The sequence below is a fragment of the Ptiloglossa arizonensis genome, chromosome 6 (genome assembly GCF_051014685.1).
Source record: "Ptiloglossa arizonensis isolate GNS036 chromosome 6, iyPtiAriz1_principal, whole genome shotgun sequence".
NCBI classification, from domain to species: Eukaryota; Metazoa; Arthropoda; class Insecta; order Hymenoptera; family Colletidae; genus Ptiloglossa; species Ptiloglossa arizonensis.
Window position 1 is genome coordinate 16929043 of NC_135053.1, and position 23680 is coordinate 16952722.

General features: G+C 41.7%; 3 protein-coding genes and 1 long non-coding RNA gene across 6 annotated transcripts in view; 2 read left to right on the top strand and 2 right to left on the bottom strand.

The window, feature by feature from the left end:
* LOC143148529 (uncharacterized) overlaps positions 1-18241 on the bottom strand; it is an 83154-nt gene extending 64913 nt beyond the window's left edge. Inside the window, exon 1 of the mRNA XM_076314935.1 lies at positions 16186-18241. Coding sequence (XP_076171050.1) covers positions 16186-16474 — 289 coding nt within the window. The 5' untranslated portion in view covers positions 16475-18241. The remainder of the gene's footprint in view (positions 1-16185) is intronic.
* LOC143148531 (uncharacterized) lies at positions 14767-19125 on the top strand. The gene is made up of 2 exons (XR_012992508.1): positions 14767-17183; positions 17659-19125. It is a non-coding gene; the product is annotated as an uncharacterized LOC143148531 (long non-coding RNA).
* Positions 18369-20972, bottom strand: Mcad (Medium-chain acyl-CoA dehydrogenase). The gene is made up of 10 exons (XM_076314930.1): positions 20732-20972; positions 20442-20520; positions 20128-20295; positions 19936-20036; positions 19773-19853; positions 19564-19694; positions 19382-19490; positions 19154-19294; positions 18799-19074; positions 18369-18727 (listed from the first exon to the last, which is right to left on the bottom strand). Exons 1-10 carry the CDS (start codon positions 20744-20746, stop codon positions 18575-18577), a joined length of 1254 nt encoding a protein of 417 aa, XP_076171045.1. The 5' UTR covers positions 20747-20972; the 3' UTR covers positions 18369-18574.
* Positions 20906-23647, top strand: LOC143148527 (metallophosphoesterase domain-containing protein 1). Of its 3 annotated transcripts, none has more exons than XM_076314932.1 (6): positions 20906-21177; positions 22016-22139; positions 22328-22472; positions 22547-22823; positions 22981-23207; positions 23268-23647. In XM_076314932.1, the coding sequence occupies exons 2-6, from the start codon at positions 22017-22019 to the stop codon at positions 23393-23395; spliced, it is 900 nt and encodes a 299-aa protein (XP_076171047.1). In that variant the 5' UTR covers positions 20906-21177; position 22016; the 3' UTR covers positions 23396-23647. The 3 variants fall into 3 exon arrangements, with proteins under 3 accessions (XP_076171047.1, XP_076171048.1, XP_076171046.1); XM_076314933.1 differs by having other exon boundaries at positions 20907-21177; positions 22045-22139; positions 23268-23646; XM_076314931.1 differs by lacking the exon at positions 20906-21177 and having other exon boundaries at positions 21814-22139.
* The last annotated feature ends 33 nt before the right edge of the window (positions 23648-23680 follow it).

A 23680-nucleotide genomic window follows, 5' to 3' on the forward strand; every position in this document is an offset into this window, starting at 1 on the left:
CCCTCTCCAAAAAAAGATTCAAAATCGTGTAAGTTAAGGTTCACAATTTTTTAATTTTCTCTCTTGGGAGACTATCTTAAAATTGATGGAGCCCCAAATAACTAAAAACGAGTGAAAAATACTCCTCCACCCTCTCCAAAAAAAGATTCAAAATTTTGTAACTTAAGGTTCACAATTTTTTAATTTTTTCTTGTACGAGACTATCTCAAAATTGATCGAGCCCCAAATAACTAAAAACGAGTGAAAACTATTCTTCCACCCTCTCCAAAAAAAGATTCAAAATCGTGTAAGTTAAGGTTTACAATTTTTTAATTTTCTCCCGAGACGCATCTCCCCGTGAAACCGGCATAATCGAGAACCAAGATAGAAAGATATCCCGCCTCGAAATCGGGTTCCCCGGTAACGACAAAGCGAGTTACACGCTCAAGTCGCCATTGTAAAAGTTTAACCTCCGCTCGATTCCTTTAATTAATCGAATTAGTCAAAGCCGCGGACGCGGTATGCGAGTGAAATTGATCGTTTCGCAAGCGCGAGCGTAATTGCTTAACGAGTCGATTCGTCGAAAAAAAGTGGGGGGAAAACTAGAGGGACGTTGGAGATCTCGTTGCTCAACCCTTCTGGGAGGAAAATCTGACCGAAGAAAAAAAAAAAAGAAAAAGAAAGAAGAAAAAACCGAGTCGTCTCGGATCCTCGGGTATCGTGTCGCGAGGCACATTAGCTAACCGAATACGTATACATTTCTTACGCAAACTAGCGAAAGTAGGCGGGTGCGAGAGCCGCTCGGCAACGGAGAGACCCAGCCAGAGTCAGCCAGCCAGCCAGAGCCAGCGAGCCAGCCAGCCAGCCAGCGAGCCAGCTAGCGAACGAGCGAGCGAGCGAGCGAGCCACACACGTAGCGCGAGTCAAAGATACGTGAGAGCGCGTGTGTACGTTTCGAGCAGCTCGGGTTGGGAAAAGGGTTGCGAAAGCCTGCCGAAAGCGCCTCCTTCGCGCCGAAAGCGAGAGTGGAGAAGCCTGGGCCGAGTCACGAAACGGTCCGCGCCGCCGCGCCGCGCCGGAGACATATCTGGGGCCCGTACATTCCCAACAGGCCTTAATTAACACGTGCTCGACTACGTGAGTTATTTATACCGCTCGCGATCGAAAGGAAGTATATAATTGGTACGCGGCACCGGCCGTGGAACTTTTCGTTTCTTCGATCGATGGTGGTTGGTTGGTTGGTTGGTTGGTTGGTAGGTTGGTAGGTTGGTTGGTAGCGTCGCGTTGTCGTTGCGTATATAATTCTACACTTTTTAATTAATCGAATTTGTCGCGACGCTAACGATTAAACCGAACGAATACTTTCCGATCGTTAACCTGATTAACAGGCTCGGCTTGTATCTCGACGATCGAGGCAAACAGCGTTGAAATTGAAATTGTTGTTACTTTTTTCTTTTGGCGAGGGTTACGTTCCATAACCTGAAAATGCAATTTTTGATAAACGTCCTCGCATGCTCGATCGACCGAGATGGTAATTTTTGATAAACGTTTTCTTGTCTCCTGGGTCGGTAATATGGTAATACGGTTGTTGGTAATATGGATACCCCTAAGAGGGTTGAACGATACCGTACCGGGTGGATTAAAGACACGGTGTAACGCGCGGTCGGTTGGATCCGAGCAATAAAAGTTTTAAAGGCACTTGGGTGTCTTCGATTTACGAGCGACTCGGCTGGCTATCTGTACACGTGTTACACCGGCGGGAAACGCGACGAGGAAATTAGGCGAAACGGGACAAGCCCCGATTTCGACCACGGTAACGAAAGGCGCGTTTCTTTTTTTTTCTTTTTTTTTTGTCGCTGCGTTGTTCCACGCTCGACGAATGGTAAGTTCGTCACGAGGCGCCCACTACCGCCGGGGGGAAGAAGCACTCGCCGGAAGAGGATGGAGCACGCGTAGTTTAGATCGTGGACCGTGACCAAGTGATAGTGACTTCGAGAATCAGCTGACGCACGGCTCGACGCGAGGTTACGCCGCATTTAAATGTGTTCCATTTTACGACGGTTGTGCGGAAACTGCTCGCGGCGACGCGACAAGTTAGACAGTCGCTTCACGTAGCCGCGCGATTCGCTTGCATAAATCATTAGAAAGCTATTCAAACGTCGGACGCGGCGAACCCGTGCGGCGACGTATTGCGCTCATTTTGTAATATATGTCGTTTGTTTCTTTTGTAAATGTACGAAGAAGAATATTGCGCAAGCATGGTAACCCGACCGAGCCTGAGAAATCTACAGGTGACAAAAAACCGGCGAACGACGCTTTTTACGCGTTTCTAACGCAGCGCCCCCAATCTATCAAGCCCGGTTGAACTTACTTCTCGCGCGGAAGAAACACACGGACCGTCCCGTGTCAGTTCTTCGTAATCTTTTCTCGTGAAACGATCCGTTTCGCTATGCTGTGAAACAGTTTTTTTCTTATTGGCCTCCCTCCGTCCCCCAGCCCCATACCCCGTGAGAACCTACCGCTATGTAAACACCGTTCGTAGATGTCGAACGTTCAAGGTCTCGTTTAGATCGATTGTCGAAAAACACGCGAGTTTACGGTACAGAGCCGGACGCCCTTCGAGGGTTACCCGTTTCTTTGCACGCGTTTCGAGACTCGATCTTTATTCCGGACGGCACCCTCTTTGCATGCGCCGCGTAACGATCGCACCGATATATCCTCCGAAGATAAAAAAGCGTCGCGTCCTCGTCGGATTCGCGCTAACGCGGACGACGCCTGCGCCGGCTGCGGGAGAGGTGCGAGAAGGCGCTGCGTCCACGTACGCGACTGAGGGAGTAGAACGGAGGGAGGGGATGGTGGGGGAGGGTGAGCCCCGGTGGGAGGCAAGGATTCGTGTCATTGTCAGTGGGTAATCAGGTCAGTGGGCCAGTGGGACGACCACTTTCAATTTCAGTCCTTCTAGCTGTGCAACTCCGCCGTGCCGCGTCGTGTTATCTCGCGCTCTCGCTCTCCGTCTCCCTCTTTCACCCCGCGGCCTCGATGCGTTCGTCTTTTTTTCACCGACGTTGCGCTCTCCGCTCGTTTGTATCGCGAGGAGACTCTCGCGGGTACTCTCGAGGGCGTCGTGACTCCAGAAGAGAAAGAGAGGGGAGAGGCGCGAAGTCGTAAACGCGGTAGAGAACGCTAGACAAGAGGTACGGCAGGAGTAGAGGTAGAGAGAGAGAGAGAGAAAACGATAGACAGAGAAGGGAAAGAGAGAGGCAGAAGAGGGAGGGAGGGAAGTCCTGACACGCGCCAATCACGTCACGCTTCTTCAGTTGCAAACGTAGCGAGCGCTACGATTTAACAGAAACGAGCGAGAGAGTGATAGGGAGAGTGACAGGATGGACGCATGCGGGACAAGGGGCGAGGGGAGGGGATGATGCACGCGCGATCACGCTCGTTCGTTCGTTTGCTCTCTCGCACGGACGCCGGGAAAGATAGCAGAAAGTAGGACGCGTATTAAAAACCACAGACCGTGTCCCGTGGCGTCACTTCTCGTGCCTCGCCGCGGCGCGCCGGTATTACCCAATCGAATTCATCATAACTGGCACGAAAAACGTACGAGCAAGCGAACAGGCTGATGAACGAACGAACGAACGAACGAACGAACGAATGGACAGACAGACGGACAGACGGACGGACGGACGGACGGACGGACGGACGGACGGACGGACGGGCTCGTCGAATTGGCTGGGAAGGTAGGGGATGAATTATGCGGCATAAAAGAGAGAGGCAATTTCGGTGATAGACGAGATCAGCGCCGTGACGCGGAGATTGATGGAAACACAGGGACATCTACCTAGCGTCTTACTATCTATGATAAAGACTTTCGATTTTGGTGGTTCGTGTTCCAGACCCGCGTCAACGACGTGTGTACAGGGTAAGACGGTTTTTACCGCGAGTATTTTTTTTCGCATTCGTTCGATCGAACGAAGGGAAAGGCACGCGGGCTTGCCGCGATTATTAAATTCACGGAATGAATTTTTCACACGGAAGTTCTAGGGAAATATTACTCGAGCGCTAAATTTAGCCGCTGATCAAAACGAGACCAACGCCGTGACGCGGCGATCGTGGGAATTATAAAAGGTGCGAGAGCACGGCTCGTCCACTCGAATCGATGATCCTTAATTACGTTTGAAAATTAAGCTGACGCTCGAGCATAGAGTGAATTAATTTTCGTAAGGAATTGGGTCGCGCCCTTGAGGGGTTGCTCGTAAAAGCTTAAGGAACTTTAACGACCAGCTGGTTAAATTTGATGCGACAGCGGTAAAATAATCGTATCTGTAAAGACCGCGAAACGATTGCCCGGGTATCGCCGATAAAGGCGAACCGAATTCCGCATCGAGTCGATTGTCATGTTCGGGGAACCGATCGTGAAAATATTACCTTTCCTTGGCGTGCCAGACGCTCGTAAACTTTGAAACGGTATTCCGTATTTCGACGGTAATAAGCCAATTGACAGAACCCAATTTATAAGTTGGAAACCGATTACGGCGGTCGGTACAATGCGCATGGGTGAACAAATCGAACGTTTCCGCGATGCTAAACATTTTAACACCCTCGCCGCTCCGAGTGTCGCGCGCATGCGCTAGGTAGAACGGATAGCAATTCTTATATGCGATCCTTTGAGCAAGCTTTTAGATGTTGATACCATTGGGAGGGCGCCACAAGTTAGGAGAAGCAATTTGGCGATGCGAGATACATATATGTTCTACTTTTTGTCGTCGCACCGTGTAGCCACCATTCAAATACATTTACACGCGTTTCGTTTGCATTTGCAAATACAATACTATTATGCAACTGTGCTGCATTCAATTATATGTGTTCCCAATAAATCAGTAATGACGAAATAACGATTACTAACCCTCTGGGAATGCGAGCCTGGACATTCTCGACACACTTTTACCGGTAGAAATTTTAACGTAAAATATGTATTGGCACTTTACGATTTTAAAACGAGACCGTTTCCTAAAACAATTTACCGAAAAGAAAAATTACAAACTTTATCGAATGCGATTCTCCGGATACTCTCTAAGCTAAAATTGTTCGCGATTAATTTACATTTTATATTCCTGTTTATGATCGTTCCATTGGATCCTTTGTGCTCGATTTATAAATATCTCTGTTCTTTCGCTCGGAAGAAATTTAAACGCGTGAAAAATTTATCAAAAAAAAAACTACAACCGTTTATACAATTTCTATTCAAAATTGTACCACCGATATCGCAATATCGGATCATTATGATGTAACAGGGTAAAGGGTGTTATGAATGCAGAGGGATGAACGTTCGTACCGATAAATTGGCCAACGTATCTACACCGGTGGCGCAGCCCGTTGGGAACGTTGAATAATAATTATTGTTGTTGGCTCGGCTTGGTGTTATTGAGTTATTCCAATGCGAGTTTATCAAAGTGGGTCAAGCGATTCAATAGCGACCGCCGTGGAGGAGAAACGACCCATCGTCTTAACGTAGCGTGGAAGTGTTCGTGGAGCAGTAGAGCCACGTACACACAACGACACACACCGGTGTGCCACTGATTCGGTACATATAAAAAAGAAAGGACAAAATTAACGCCACCCTTGCAAAGAACGATTACGACGAGCGTTACGTTATAATTTTACCCTGCTCCGAGAAAGACGTAGTATTAAATTCCAGATCGACCATTTGTTTATATTTGTCACCAAAGGTGATAAATAATTATATTTTACCCATTTTTTTTTTTTTTTTTAATGGTGATGAATTGAAAATAAAAATATTCCATCGATTTACATGTTACTCGATTTAGCGTTAATTTCGTGAATAAATTTCAACGAGTGCAGCAACAACTGCAAAACTATTCTTTACGCAACAATTGAAACGGAGAATTAAAAATTCAATAAGGAAACATGATTTTTTTCTTGGTTTCACTGATTTTACTCGAACACTGGATAACCATATGTTACAATTTCGGTTGAAAATCGTGCCCTACTTGTTTCTTCCAGTGGCAAATTATCATTTGAATTTGAGCCGATTATTCGTCACTTTCGCACGAATTTTTCCATCTCGCGAGACAGAATCTGGATCACGGTCGGGTAAATAACGTATAATATTTGGTTATTATCAGTGTATATTTTGAGTTGAACAAACCGAGCAATTAACGTTATATATAACGGTTCTTATCCGTAACAGTTCATGTTTCACACGGGCTCCTCTCGTTAATCTTCTCTATTCCCCAAATTCATCCCCTTCGAAAACCACCGAAGCGATAAACTACCCTTTCCTATCGACCGATCATAATCTTTCCACTCTGTACAGCTTAATTCTCACGAAGCTCCGTCCGAAAGGAGAATCTGTTTTCCCAAGATCATCGATCCATTCCAAAAAGAAAAAAAAAATGAAAATTGTTTCACCGATCGAACGTGTTCTCGAAAATCCAACAAGTATCTCTTTGAAGCACAGTTGCTAAAGTTCGAGGCACAGTTGCTGAGCATGTGTTTCGTGAAATGATACGAAATAACCAAAACCAAAAAATAGATTGATCAATTATTATAAAATGGAACATCACCACCGTGCAAATTTATTTTTTACACTACCGATGGTGAATGTATTCCTGTTTGTATCAGACAGTATAAGTATCTTCCAAGTAAAATTGGTAAATGGCAAATTGATTTACAAATACCATTAGTTGTCCATTTCAATAATTATCCACGAATATTGCAGGCATAGACACCGTTAATGATTAAATAATTTTAAGAAGAAGTTTGAAACAGATCAAATTTACCCCTTTGATAGTTTTAGTGTTAATCCTTGGGTTCTGTGAAAATTTGGAATATTTATTACTCCTTAGGTTCTATACAAATTTCCAATATTGATCATTTCTTGGATTCTGCGAAAATTTTCAATGTTGATTGCTCCTTGGGTTTTATAAAAATGTTCAATATTATAAATATATCTTTGACGTTGGACAAAGAAATAGCAAATTAATATACTCCTACCGATAACTATCCACTAATATCATAGACGAAGAAACCGACAATAATGAAACAATTTAATAAAAAAAAATTTGCAACAGATCAAATCGCCCCGTTTGTAACTTCTGGTGTTAAAAAGCTGTCCCGTTTCTTAACCCACGAAATAAAAGTCAACCAAGTGGATAATGTATGTTCGAATCGGTAGCAGAAACCCATCGGTGCAGAAACGCAACAGAATTCCCAAACAAACCATCCGTCCGTGTCTCTGTCCCTCCGCGCGTATGCGTGGCTCGTTATCTAATTACATTGAATCGTAGAGAGAGAGCAAATGTTGATTCGGAGCTTTGAACAGACACGAGCCACGAATTAAATTATCCGATCGGCTATACGTCGTCTTTGTACACCTCTCCTGGTGCAACACCGGCGCGCGATGACTCATTCTTTTCTCCTCCGTGGTATCATATACTTCTAACTCGCTGGCAATTATCATAAATCTGACTGCGACTGCAACGTTGGAGTAGAACGGACGCGTTAGTCGGCACCTTTTCGCACAATGGCCAGGCCACACGCGACAGCGTGGCCCCGTCACGGGATTTTTCGCAGGTAGAGCAATTATCCGCTTTCCCATTAGCGTTCGCAACAGGTAGTCTCGAGCGTGCGCGCGCACGCGCGTGAACGAGCCATAAATTCCCGTAGGAAAGCGGTGGATTCTCCTCTCCTGGCGCGAGTTGGGACAACAGTGTCAACGACAACAGTGTCAACGGTTGCACAATGCCAACAAACGGAAGAAGGAAAAAAGAAGAAAAAAATAAGAGAATCCCTACCGGTGTGTACGATACTACCCCCGGGCAGACGGCCAATAAACAAGCTGCACGATTTGACTGAGACGTCACAGGCGAAACGAACTGCCGATGAAAAGTGAAAAGGCGCCGACTTGGAGAACCGGGACAGTGAGAAGACGAAGAGCGACGATGAGACAGGGTGACGGGGAGACGGTGCGACAGAAAGACAGTGAGAGGAAGAGGGGGAGCAGAAATGGGGGGAAAGGGTCCATTGTTGTACTCCCGATGTCACCTCGGTGATAGAGAAAAAGGAAAGCGAGAGTGAGTTTCTTCTAGCAACGATTTCAGACGGTTCACGTCTCGGGGGGAAATTAATAGCGGATCGGTGTAATTCACGATTTAAGATACATAATCGGAGAATTGCGTTCCACGGTTCGGAAAATCGAGACAGGTATCGAGAGCGATAGGAATAGTTGGTTGTTTGATAAGTTTCGTCGTTCGATAAAACTTATTGTACAGTACTACATTCAACAGTTTTATCGAACGACAAAACTTGAACAGTACTGTAAGTTTATAATAGTTTACAGTAATAAGTTTTATAGAGCGACAAAACTTACTGAACAACCCATTACTTTGTATTCGTCAGTAAGCTTCTAGAGCCTTTTGATCCTTCGATTACCACGAGCAATCAAGATATTTGCAACCTGGATTCTTAACGCTACCAATCGGTAGTTTTACAAAAAAATTTAAATAGCATATTTTCCAAAAGATGTTAGAACTTTTTCTATTCAATACGTAAAATCAATTTCCTAAGTACGACTCTACTGGTGATCTAACTTTTATATACCCTTGTACCTGCGACTTGCTGTTACTATTTATAATATATACTAAAAGGTGTACTCTCGTATATATGAATAAATAAATAAATAAATAAATATAAATAAATTTTCCTTGATAATCGATTATCCTGAGGTACATACAAAGAACACTTTAACACTAGAACTACCCATGGTGAACCTATTACTATTATACGTATCTTCGAAGTTAGATGATAGAGAAAAGGCGAATTAATTCACGAGTACCTCTAGTTGTTTATTTTAATAATTGTCCACGAATATTGTAAGTAAAGACACCGTTAATAATTGAGCAATTTTAAAAAGAAGTTTGAAACCAGTCAAATTCAAACTAGAACTATCACCCCTTTGATAGGTCTAGTATCATCTTAACACTAATAATTCCAGTGTCACCTTAACACTAGTAGTTTCAGTGTCACCTTAATACTAGTGATTTCAGTATCACCTTAGCACTAGTAGTTCCAGTGTTACCTTAACACTAGTAGTTTCAGTGTCACCTTAACACTAGTAATTCTAGCATTGGTATACTGAATTCCATCGATAGTTCTGGTGTTGAAGTCGATGATAGTGTACGTTTGAACGTTTCCGCGATCGATCGAGCAATTAAAAATCTGTTGCAGATAAGAAACGACAATGCGGAGATTGGTATCACCGTGTCATCGGACTGACGATGAAGCTATCAATGTCGATCTAACGTCGGAACGCTCTTTCAGAACGGTACATACAGAACTTCGTACGGTATCAACTGTAAATAACTCAGTTGCGAGGCAAAGCATCCAACACTGTAATTCTTCGACGGTGAATGTCAGGATATTCTCACCAACGCATTGTTTCTGCTCCGGACAAGTGGACGCTACGTATAATAAACAATCATCGAGGGGGGAGGGGGAAACTCTGTCTCGCGTTTGAAAATTTTCCTCCAATTACCGAAGCGACTGTTTGACAATTTCTTAAGGGAGGAAAACTGTTCATTCTGACAGATCGTAAGATCGAAGAGATTGAAACGTCGTAACGTACAATTTGCCAAACGGAAACGAAAAATACACGAGGTATCTATTTGCAAAATTTAGAGAGACGAGAATTTGTTAGCTGTGTCGAAACTCGCGTTAACTATCGTTAGAAGATCGAATACGAAGCAGTGACGGACCTCGTGCGCTTGGAACTGATAACACTGTGTGTGCTCACGTACTCAAAAATAATAGGTTGTTCAATAAGTTTTCTTGTTCGATAAAACTGTTCAATGCAGTACTGTTCAATAAGCTTTGTCGTTCGATAAAACTGTTGAATGTAGTACTGTTCAATAAGTTTTATCGAACGACAAAATTTATTGAACAACCTAGTATTTTCCATCACGAGGTATACAATTGACTGACTTTCCTTTTACAAATTTTTTTCCATAGCAGAGGTATCCAACCGACTTGCTTTTCTTCTCAAAAATTTTTTCCATCACGAGATATCCAATCAACTCATTTTCCTTCTCAATAATTTTTCCATTACGAGATAACCAATCAACTCTCCTCAAAAATATTTTTCCATCGTGAGATATCCCATCGACTCCCACGAATTACTTTCCTGCTCAGTAACCTTTCTACATATTTTCAAAATTTGTTAATACAAGCATATAAAGTAGTGCGCAAGAATCATCCTCTTTGAAAGTTCACGAAACGATCCTACAACGATCCTTCCACGAATCACTTTCCCTCTCGGTAACCTTCCTACATATTTTCAAAATTTGTTAACCTAAGCATACAAAGTAGTGTATAAAAATCACCCTCTTTGAAAGTTCACGAAACGATCCCTTCAATCACGAGAGATCCTTCCACGAATCACTTTCCTACTCAACGGTAACCTTTTTACTTATTTTCAAAATTCTTCTATACAACCTTACACAACCGTGTACAAGAATCTCATTTTCCTTCTCAGTGATTTCCCCACATATTTTCAAAATTCTTCTATACAACCATACACAACCCTGTACAAGACTCTCCCGTCCCGAGTTCCCTATGGTCCGCTGCTGCTACTTGTCCCCGTTGCTACCAGGTGCCCCAAAAAGTTCACCGTGGTAGTTGCACCTGTGTTTGTTGTCGTCTCGCTCGACGGGCCCGTTTTGTGCCCCTGGTCGAGCGGATAATCGTGATTTATACAGCAAGCTGCGGGGCCCCCAGCGACCGTCCGAACGCGCAACAAGTGCATTTCGGCGCAGCAGGTAGATGTTGACGTGCCCCATTGTCGAGAGGGGTGTATGCATCCCGGGGACGAGGTCGTGTCTCGACCCAGTCTCAGCTCGACGACGAAGGATTGCGACGAAATTCGTGCCCGGCACGCGCCGCCACGCTTACGAAAATGTGAAAAGCTGCACTCCACCCCACCCCTCTCCCCTCTGGCTCACCGTTTCACGGAATCCCTCGGTGCGACCCAGGCTAAAGTGGCGAGCGGCTTTTACGGGGCTAATATTTTACTTTTACTGCGGGGAAAATTGCGCTCGACGGTGAACGCCGCTCGCAATATTTTCCCCGAGGCGTGTCTCGTTCTCCCCCCCGCCTTGGTAAAATACGAGGATTATAAAGCGGGGGAAATTATTCCGGCGCTCTGTGCCCGCGACACTAAATTCAACGACAGTTATTGCCTGGTGGAGTGGTGGGGGGAGGAGGTGGAACGAACAGGAACCGCGTACGGTCGTATCTTCGCGAACCAATCGGGGAAAGGAAACGCTGGGAGATCGGTAGTCCAGTACTACGAGGAAATTGATTCCTTTTTCTTCTTCTCGAGTAACGTTTACGTCCTGGGTGAGAACAACTAGGTAGGGAGGATAAAGCGCGATTCGAAGGGTCGCTAATTTCACGAGCGATCGTTAATATAGTATTTTATGAAATTTTGTAAAAATCGATACATTGTTCCGGGCTCGATAGAATCGGGCGCTTGATTAATCGTAAGTGTTGTATTGTTCGGAAAGTGATTTCGTTTTCCGAAACGGAGTATGTGTAATTTAATAGAATGTTTATACGCTCTGAAAAAAATCGTGTTTCATTTTCACCGAAATAAACGAAATGACTTTCCGAACAACCCAATGGTATATTCTTCGGGTAAATTAAATTTAAACATTCGTGTGTAACTTGTTCGTAATTTGTATCGGTGGATGGAAAAAGTTTCAGTTTAATAAATTCCGAGTAACGTTTGCGAGAAGAATTTTCGAGAGTACGGGTGAACATTCTTATCGGTACGATTGTGCGATCGAAGATTTGAAATTTGGCGCGTGAAAGGCGACGATGTTTCGCGAAGGGAAATTCAAACGGTCGGATAAGCGTGTTGGAATAAAAAATTTTGAGCGACGAACTGCGTTCGTTCAACGCTAGAAATTTCTTCAGGTGGACGTGGACGCGTTCCTCGACGTTCACACGGGGAGAAATTTTCGGGGGTCTGGTAATGGGCCCCGTTTCGCGCTCGTCCGGATGAAAGTAAAAGTGGCGGCGCGACCGAGAGAGGCAGTTCGCTCGCGCGAGACGCGGCGCTTGGAAGGAGGACGCTGCGCGCGCGCGGACGCGTCCGTCTTTCCGACATTTAAAATCGTACGCAACGCGCTGCCGGAGTCGCGCATCGCGCAGGATCGCGGGATGCTTTCACCGAGCGCGCTGATGTCTCGGTAAACGATGACGTAACGAGTTTCGCGGCGCGCGATCGCGTCTCCATAACATAGACCCATTTTTAATCGACTCCAACCTGTTCCGCGCGGCGATTATCGCCTCGAACCCGATAAGCCACCGCCGTGAAGCTCGTTGCGCCAGCGATTAGACGCGACGTGCGCGCGCACGCGTGGACCGTGCCTCCTCCCCTTCCCCCGGCATCGACGTACGATCGTTTCCCGCGCGACGGATCGAAAAGCTGCGCTATCGAATTTCCGCGACACAGTCGGACACGATACTTCCGGCTGATTATTTCGCCTAACTTCCCGCGTTATCCGACGCGGCGCGAAATTTTCGCAACCGTATCGCGAAATCGGAACAAGAGAATCGAAGTTCGGTGTAAAGCGAAACAATGTTTAACATTATCGAGCCCTCGATACGAAAAATGTAAAAAGGTTTAGGTTAAGGTTGGCGCGAGTAAAATTCAAAAAAAAAAATTAAACGTTTCGTTCGCCGGAACTTTGGGCGTTTTTGTTTGTTCGGTATCGTTGTTTCGTTGTTAATTAGAGGCGATTATTCGTCGACACAGCCAAGAGGCTGTCGTAAAATTACCCGCGGTTCGGGAAAGAATACAATTATTCTTAGAATGTATAATTTCCGATGTCCAATTTAAATACGCCGCGAGCAACGAATGTTAAGCGACTGTATTATACAAAGGAATAGTAAAATGTGCGATCCGACTGGAATTTGTCCGAACGAGAATATCGTCAGAGATTTATACTTTTTTTTTTTGTAGAAATTTCAGCATTTTTATAACTTTCTTTTATCGTCGATAATATCGAAAAATTTACGATTAACAACGCGAGATGAACGAGACAACGGTTTCGGCTAGAATTTTAGTAAATTTACTCGAACGAAGGAAATTTTGTTGCACACCGAGGAGGGTAATCGTACGTTTCTTTGAAAAATTGAATAACAGGGGAATGAGAAAATTATAAATAAAATCAACGGAAAATTCATCGTGCGACAGTTCGAAGAGTACTTAAAATATTCGGATTCCAATACGAGGACTGATCACTAAAATGAATCAAGAATGAAATTAATCGTACGCGCCGAATTCGTTGCAAACCGTCGTACCGAGCAGACCCTTTAACGCGAGAAACCTAAAACGTGACGAAAAACCGTAAAACATCGGTAGAGAACAAAAACTTCGTCCCCGTGAATTTACGGTATTCTCAGCGCGCATCCTGCGCGACAATGAGCGCAGAAACGATTTTGTGCGTCAGCCTGTCTGGAAGGTAGTGGAGACGAGTCGCTTCCACGAAAATAACGAAGCCTCTTGAACATCGCGAATGCTCCCGACACGACTGCACCGCTGAAAGAGACTCGACAGGGGTTCGAGTATCTCGGCTATTCTTTCCGTTCTTTTCAGAAGCACCGTGACCAGACCGGGAGCGTTATTGCGGACGAATCGCCACGCTCGAACGGATTCAACGCCGGCTGCGCGAGTCGCGTCGGTTCGGAAACGGGAGCGTTAATTGTCTCACCGTGGACGAGACGTTGGACGGGGGAGACGAGGGGCCGTGAGGAGACGAATGCGCGCGCGAGAAAAAAAAAAACACCAGAAGAACGGTGCGCAACGCGCAGCACGTCGCCACCTAATCGCGGATCGAGAAAATGGTGCGCGAACCGCCCTTGAGTAGCACTATCTTGTTACGAGCCCGCGTAATCGCGCAATGCCACGCCGCGGCTAATTATCCGCAGTTAATGCTGGCGAGAGCCATGAATATTCATACTTGACATCTTTATCGCGGTGAACAGAAATTGGAGTCGTCGCGTAGGTACGAGGACTCCTTTTTGACCCACCTTTTCCTCCTACTACCCCTCCCCCCAGCCCCGCCGAATCGATAGTCCGGCGTGTCACGGTTAAGGAAAATTAAACAGCGCGCGCACGGACGCATCTAAGAACTACGGGCGCCGTCGAAACGACACGAGACGAGAAAAACACAAGTCGATGCCCACCGATCGGACCGGGACGCGCAAAATCGTATTCGCGCTCGAACCAGAGTTCTAACCTCTCTCGCGGCGAAACGACTTGTTTACCGAGTAATTAGATACTCTTGGCCGCCGGAGCACTTTGACACGGATTCGCGTCCTCACTGGATAGGGCGACGCGGAGAGGGAAGGAAGGAAGGGTGAGAGGGAGGGGAGGACGAGTTACCGGGTCGACGGGTACTTTTACGAAGACCGGGGGCCTCAAAATGCCCGGACTCGTTCCGTTCGAGTGAATAAACACAGAAACAACGGGCGGAAAAAACGAAGACGAATGGCGGCGGAGGGAGAAACGAACCTCGTGAAAAGGTAATCGCGCCGGGTATTGTTTCAGAGAGAGAAAAAAGAACTCGTCTCGCAATGTTTTACCGATGCACCGAGTAAAGGAGCAGGGGAAGCACGGAGTAGGGAAGAGGTGGGGCGAAACGGTTGGAGGGGCGGGGACGAAGGGATCGAGGCAGCGTAGCGAGGGGAAGAGGTGTGCGCGTCGTCGACGTAAATAAAGGCAACCGACAAGTCTTGTTTCATCGAACCGCTATGTTGTCCGCGAAGGGTCGGTGCAACGTTCATAAAGAAACACTCGAAGGCTGTCTGTTCTAAATCTGAGGCAGCGGGGATGGCCGAGCTCGTTTGCATCTTCGCTTTGGAATTTGCGCCGAAACGCCTGTTGCGCATACTGCACGTCCAACTGCGGCGCGGCTAACGCTCGAAGAATCGCATTGCCTGCGCACCCTCGATTCCTTGGCAGCGTGCTGAATTTTATCAGACGCGACGAAAAAAAAGAAAGGAAAAAAAAAGAAAAAGGAAGAAAAATGTGTCGCGAGAAACGTTATCCGTACGCATTTATTTCCTATTTCTTATTCGCGTGGCTGGGCGGCGACACGGCTGAGAAATCATGATTTTAACATTCTTTGTACGTATAACCACTCGTGCATCGGTGAATAAGATACTTAAACTGTTAAAGGTTGCATTGGAATTTTAAGGAGAGACGGTCCATGCGAATCGTGTCTACGGCAGAAGCATTTATATGGTAAATATTCAATGATCCTCTCCAGTACGCTCATCTACCATGCATTCCATATGGAACAACGCTCTTCTTTCATATTGCGTACAGTTCGATCTGCATACACATAAATTCTGTTCTTTTGCCATTAGTTCTCTCGTCGCTACGTAGCACGTTGTGTACAGAGAACAAGTTTACGTATAAACAAGTTTCGAGTATATATCCACCGATATCGATTGCGAACGCGCGTTATCGAATTAACGATCGAGTATTCGCGAAAAAAAGTATCGATGAATGAAATCCATTCCTGTGCATTTTTTTGTTAAGGACAAGTCATAATAAAACCACGTTGTTAACCTTTCTTGCTACGAGCGTTTCGTATCGTTGCTACCTGTGCGCTGGTACGAGAGAAGTACCAACGAAGCTATCATAGAAATTACGATGTAATGAAATCATCTGAAAACATAATGCTCGCGCGTTGCGGCAATGAGGAAAAATAAGACCGCATGTACCTGTAACTTCGGAAGTGGACCGAGTCGAAAGAGCGAGCGAGCGAATGAGCGGAGCAAATACACGAGTGTGTATGAGAGAGAGAGAGAGAGAGAAAACGCGCGCGAGCAAGCGAGAGAAAGGGAGGGGGGTAGAAAGAGACAGCTACCGAGCGAAGGAGAAAGAGAAGACAGACAACGTGTAACGCTGGTAAGAGAAGGAGGAGAAGAAAGGACGAAAGACCGCGGACACGAAGAGAGAAGGAGACAGTTGAAAGCGAAAGCGAGAACGAGAAACGGCAAAGAGTGAGAGTGAAGCAGATAGGGCAAAGCATAGAAGAAAGAAGGGAGTTTGGCAAGCGGTACGCTACGGCAACAAAGAACTCGGGAGCATAGAAATGTCGTTGAGGTTACCTGAGGCATCGTTCGCTGGTAGATCAGTGATCAAGCTAACCCGTGGTTGTGAGTGCGATTGCTGCTGCTGCTGCTGCGCCTGTTGCTGTTGCTGCTGTACCTGATGAAGGTTCTGCTGTTGAGATCCCGTCAGAGGCAGATTAGCTGCGGTGGTGTTTTCGGTCAGGATGGTCGGTACCGAGGAGGAGGAAGACGACGATGATTCCGTAAGGGCCGTCGTGGTGGTGTTCTCGAGGGCCGTGTGGCCCCCACCTTCCCCTGTCCCCGTAGCCATTCGGCCCTCGTGCATTCCAGCAGACAGACAGACGGGGGTCCCTCCTCCTGCACGTCGTCCCCGAGCGCACGCACTTCTCTCGAGAAACACCTACACTCTCTTACGTGCCCTCGCTCTCTTTCTCGCCCCCCGTCTATCTATCTGTCCGTCTCACTTCCTTTCGAGAGAAGCGCGCGCTCGGTCTGGTTCCTTCTTTTTCTCTCTCTCTATCGCACGGTTTTCCCTCTCCGTTTCACTCTCTCTCGTCCTCCTCGTGTGCGCACGCTCTTGCTATCCTCCTCTCTTTTTACTACTACGCTCCCCGCGCCGGCCAGCGCCGTCTGAGCGTACCGAAACTACACCGTCTCTTTCAACCAAACATCGGTATATCACACAACAGCGACATCACACACGCCCGCGGAAAAATGAGCCCCGCGCGGATTATTAACCTCCTGTCCGGCGGCTCGAAAAAAATCGAACGTTAGACAAATGTAGGTCTGTAGGCCACTTCACTTACACTTTGCATCGGGACGGGCACTCCCTTAGTCAAGCGAGCGTCCGGCGCACCGTTGCGCTCTGACAGCACGAGTTCCAGGACCGTACCCTGTGCGTAAGGGCCCGTGGCCTGTTCGCCGTATCAGTACCACGCACCGAAATCACTTTTTTCGATGATCGTCTTTCAGTTGCTGCCATTGCTGTCCTACATCTATAAATGCCGATTTGACGGCGTTTTATCCATTCTGACGTAATGTAGAGTTTTCAAATTACATTGATTATATATTACAATGTGTGCGTTACATCCATAAAATTAAAACTGAATGCGTTATACAAATGCTGGAAGCAAGATTCTTACGATCTATCTATTCTTGGACTACGTTTCGATCGATCTTGAAATCGTGCTATCATACGTGCTCATGAAGCATAGAGATTGTAATTTTTTTTTATCCGAATGTTAGTTTTTAGAAATTTCACAATTTACTGCCTTATTGATATCTCAGTTATGCGTAGCAATACGTACGATTATAAAGTTTAACGGAATATCACTCTTGGTATCGCATACATATAATGCTAACAATTTTAATATGTACGCATAAAAAATTACTCGATTAATATGAAATATAATACACAATGTAAAGTGGTTTCCTTTACAATAATACAAATGTATCCAATATGAGTAAAGTTCCGACAATATAGTTTGCACCCGTTTTTACGATTCACAGGCACGGCAGTGGATATCGAAAGGGAAAATACTATACTGATCTTGTAAATGCCACTTATCGAGGAAGAGAGCGTTCAAATATATTTTTACGTTCAAAATACAAAATCACGAACACTCAAATAGTCTCGTAATACTTTGCATTCAATTCTATAGTATCGAACAATAACAGTGGGGAAATTAATTCGAAAGAAAGAACGTATCGACCACTGTTTTATATGGGTACCAGGATTTACTAGTCACGGCACTGTGTTCCAATAATGTATCGCGGAAAGACGCAATTTCCGAAGGATTTCTCTGCTCTCTCGTGTTTGTAAGCATTTAGAATCTGCAAATTGAAAGGCTGTCAAATGCGTTTTTCGGGTTATAAATGTTGTCGGTTTACCACTGTCTTAAATACGACGATACTGTCTAAGTAGGTCAGGTGTCACAATATCTGGTCGTCCTATTATGGGGCGCTTTTACACCGAATGTTGCATAACTCGTCACGCACGACTTCACCAAATATAACCGTGTAAAAACTATGGCCTGACGGACATAATGCGATGTAATCCCTTTTCATTGTACAATACACTTGACTAACGCTTTCGGACAACGTTTGCAGCGCTATCTGGTACTAAAAAGCGCGAAATATGAAATGCAGGATAGTCGTATTGACTGAACAGTCATCTTTATACATAGTAGAAATATATATTATGAAATAAAAACACCACATTAACAACTTGTAAAATTTTGATATGTAACAGCAAACATACAAAATGTTACAAAAATATACATGTATAATATTATATTAATAAAATTATTGATTATATCAAAAAAATTTAACTGCAATTGCTCTGTATACAAATTTCATAAAGTACCAAAAAATATAAGTCCATCCAAGAATAATTACTTTTAAACAATGCAAAACATATCGTTATTTATTTATTCGTTTGTTTAGCTTCATTAAGAAGATTCCGCGAGATAATTAGTCTTTGAATTTGTGCCGTGCCTTCGTAGATTTGATAAATCTTTGCATCTCGCATTAGCTTTTCTACCGGGTATTCCGTATTGAAGCCAGCACCACCAAAGATCTATAACGTATTGAAAATATAAAATAATGAATTTAAATTAAAAATATATTTCACAAGAATCAATGACATACTTGCACAGCATCCGTTGCACATTTATTAGCTACATCACCGCCATAACATTTTGCAATGCTGGCAAGAACTGTTGCTGTTGGAAGATTTTGGTCAGAAGCCCAAGCTGACTTCATCCATGCAAGTCTAGCCGTCTCAACACCAATTGACATATCTGCGAGCATAAATGCTATAGCCTGATGGTCTGCTATTGGTTTGTTAAATGTTTTACGTTCCATTGCATATTTTAAAGCTTCGTCCAGCGCCCTCTGAGCTAAGCCAACAGATGCACATGCCACCTATAAAAAAAATAAAATATAATATTCAAACACTTCAATTTCGTTTCTCCTTTTTAAGAGATATTTTTTTCTATTATACCAATGGTCTGGTCTTATCAAAGGTTTTCATGGCAACTAGAAAACCTTTGCCTTCGCTGGCTAAAACATTTTCTTCCGGAACACGGACGTCTTCGAACGTTATCATTCGAGTGTCGGAAGCTCTTTGACCCATGTTTATTTCCTTCACATACCAGAATAAAGTAATTTTATTTATGAAAATGAAATGATTTGAAATGTAATGTAACACTTCAATAATAAGAAAATGTACCTTACGACCAACTATTACACCTTCACTATCACGTTCGACAATAAAAGCTGTAAAAGCTTTACTTGCTGGCACTTTTGGGTCAGAATTTGTTCTTGCCAACACAAAATACCTACAAATAAATTAACTTTTTAATACACTAACTCTATAACTATTCTTATAATTTAACTATACATTGGTTATACCAGTTGGCAACACCACCATTTGTTATCCACATTTTTGTTCCATTAAGTATCCATTCTTTTCCTTTTTTCTCAGCTTTTGTTTTAACACCTGCTACATCTGATCCAGCACCAGGTTCAGTAACACAATATGCCTACAATTTTTATATTGCGAAAATAAAAATTTAGATTATTGACATGTATACAGTTAAACACCTATTCAACCGTCTTACAGCTACAAGTGGTTCTTGAACGAGTCTTCCAAGATATTTCATATGTTGTTCTTTTGTTCCAAATGCAACTACTGGGGCTTGCTACAGATAAAATACATTTGATTTAAAATGCAAAGTGTGCCTGTTTTAGGTGAATATAAATTAAGAGTCAAATGAAACTGACACCCAGACCTGATGCTTCTAATGCAGTTGATATTCCTGTACAACCATAAGCAAATTCTTCTCCAATTAAACAAGCATCAAAAGTACCAATTGAAATTCCTCCTGTAATAGTAAAAATTTATAAATTGTATAGTCTACTTTTATTTTTGTTTATTCTATTTAAATCTCTAGTTATAAAAATCTATAATTATACCACAATATTCAGGAATGTGCTTATTTAGAAATCCTAAACTCCATGCTTTCTTAACAATATCCCATGGATATTTTCCATTTCTATCATATTCAGCAGCTACTGGAATAATTTCTTCTTTTGTAAACTTTCGTGCTTGTTCTTGCATCTCCTTTTGGGTATCTGTTAGTTCTAACATAAAAATAAAGCACATAAAAGAATATTTTTTTCTTTTCATGAAAATATTTGAAACAATTATTATCAAAATAATATCAATAAAAAAATATTAAACACGAAACTATAGCATTATACAAGTGTATTGTATTTATTGTACTAACCAAAGTTACATCCTGTAGCATGTTCAGTTCTTGTTGAAAATGTTCGCATCAACTTCTGACATTTCTCTCCTTTTAATACCTAATATAAGGTAGAAACATAATAAACAATCAAAATATCATCATCATCATATATAGAATATGATAGTGACTAAATATCTGATAAATTAAAAATCTTTATAGACAATTATTTTCGCACATTTATGAAAATTATATTTTAATATTATTTATATCTCTCAATTTATATGTAATTTTGCATAAAATATTCTTACACTGTTTAATAAAGTACTTACTGTACGTAAAAACATTTTAACAATCGCTTGTTTCTAGTGTAAATCTATGTATATATATATTGTAACACTGCTTTCTTTTAATAGTAAAAAAAAGAAAAGAAAGTGTCCCACTTCTTGAAAACACTCGTTAAGTAATTATAAAGACTAAAGTTCAATTAAGTGAAACCATCAAAGATCAAAGTACATTTGATATTGCTCGATTATATCAATCATTATTTATAGTGATATAATGTATTTTAAAGCATGAAACAATAATCATTGTTTTAGTGATTTGTCACAAATTTAGTGAATTTTAGTCATTTACTTTGAGATTTTACACAATTACTGGAAACACAAAAATGCAAATGCTGTTAGACAACTTATAGATAAATAGCTGATTGGTTGTCGTCAAGACACATTTTCACGAATCGAAAATATGTTGTCGCCCTGGAAATAAACCCTTGAAGGTAGTAATTGTTTGTATACTTTCTTTGCTTTTAATTAGTATAACAAATGTAAAAATATATTTGTAGTTCTAAGAATAATCTTCGCAGTAGTAATTATTTTGATTAATCCTGAAATTTAAAAAGATAGACACTATTACAAAGATTACTCTTAGAACCAACAAATATATCCGATTGTTACATTTGTTAAATAAATCTTCCGTTTATTATACAAGTAATGATCTACATTCATCGAAGTCTAAAAACAATTTTAACTGTTTATAAAATATTACATAAATAGTTGTAGTTCTTTCAATTTCATGAATAATAAATGATATGTATATCGTAACTACGAATGAGTTCCGAATATGTACATCTATATTAAATGAAATACACAAAATTAATCGATTCTTAATAATAGTTTTAATATATAGAATTAAATTGAGATGTTAATAGATTTATTCAAATTCAACCATAAGGATACATAAAGATAGGCGCGAAAATTTTGATTATTTTGCCGGCATGTAAATATTTTCGAAAAATTTAAAAGTTACATTAAAGCATTTAAATTAGTTAATATAGCTAAAAATACATGCATGCTTAATAATAAGTTACGTAACATAGATATAACAATGTTGTACGTAACAAAGATCAATCGTCCAGGTTATAATAAGAACGTAAATGAATCTGTAACTAAATTTAGAATTGCCATTATTGATGAAGTTAATTTTCATATGTGGAAAATATAAAATGAAATAAAATTAACGCATGGGTACAATTAGTTAACTACAATGCATATCAACCTGCAGTTATTATTACAATAACAATTGCAATTAACAATCGTCTATCATAATCTTATCAGCATGAAGATAGAGATTCATCCATTGACAGATAATCCTACAGCAGCCTGGCGTGAATTGTCACAACAGCAAAAAGTTATTAAAATAAATGTTAAACTTCCAACAACCGAAGCTCCAAGTAATAAGGTAAAATTCTCAGATTCCATATTATTTTTAATTGTTATAAAGCATCTGTTTAAATCTAACCTAAACATATCAATATGATACGTCGTGCAGAATAGTATGTACATATATACATATTAATATGTATGTAGAGTGTGAACAAGAGAGAGAGAGAGAGAAAATAAAACTTGTTATAACATTTAATTGTTTAGCTTCGTTTTGTTTGTATGAGTGATACTCACTCATTAACACCATTCATAAAATTCGACATACCTATGGGAGATGTCTTTGTTCATGCTGGAGATTTTACAAAATGCGGTAGTTTACAAGAAGTTATAGAATTTAATAATTGGATTGGTGAGTAATTTAAAATGAAAATAATTATTTCATAGATTTTTTTTTTAATTATTATAAAAATTATTTTTCTACAGGTAATTTGCCACATAAAAATAAAATTGTTATTGCTGGTAATCATGAACTTAGTTTCGATCCTACATTTACTCATCCCTTTTCTATGCATACCAGTGGTGATCGCCAAAAACATACAGGAACCAGTATTTTGGATAACATACCCACGTTGGGAATGTCTAAAGACACACTACAAGAAGCTATACAAACCACAAATGTTAAAGATTATTTGACAAATTGTACTTACTTAGAAGATTCTGAAATTACAATACATGGGATAAAAATATATGGTACTCCATGGTAAATATATGTATACTTGTATTAATATTAAATTTTACAGCACAATTGTGCTTTTAGATGTACAACACAAATGTGTTGTACATTATGAAAAATATTTATAAAACATTATTTCAAAATTAGACTTTATTTTTGTAATGAAGCCTCTTTCATGTTTTAGGCAACCAGAATTTTGTAAGTGGGCATTTAATGTACCTCGTGGAGAAGCCTGTCTTTCAAAGTGGGAAATGATACCATCAGATACAGATATTCTTATAACACATACACCCCCTGTGGGTCATGGAGATTTATGCTGTAGCGGTGTTCGAGCTGGATGTGTGGAACTGTTGTCTACAGTACAAAATCGAGTTCAACCAAAATATCATGTTTTTGGACATATACATGAAGGTATGTTTAAATTTTTTTTCTGTTTTTAATAGAAACTATACACTAATGTCTTTATAACAGGATATGGTATTTCATCTGACGGAAAGATAATATATATAAATGCATCAACATGTGATTTAAATTATTTGCCAAGTAATCCACCAGTAGTCTTTGATATAACACTACCATCTGGCTATTGTAAATCATAAAAAGTGAGGAGTATAGTAATAAATTTCATAATTACATTTCTTATGTGAGAAATGTTTAAAAAAAATAGGTCGTTTAATGTATCACTATATTTCTATGAATTTTTCTATGAATCGTGTACTCTTTTATACAAAATATTTTATTTATGATATGATAAAAATGACAAAGGAGATGCAATAAGTTATGATTTTAAGATGGAAACCTCTTACTTTGTAATATTAAGAAAAGAGTCAACATTAAATTTCTGACAATTTTTCCTTACAAATATAAAACTATCACGATCATTA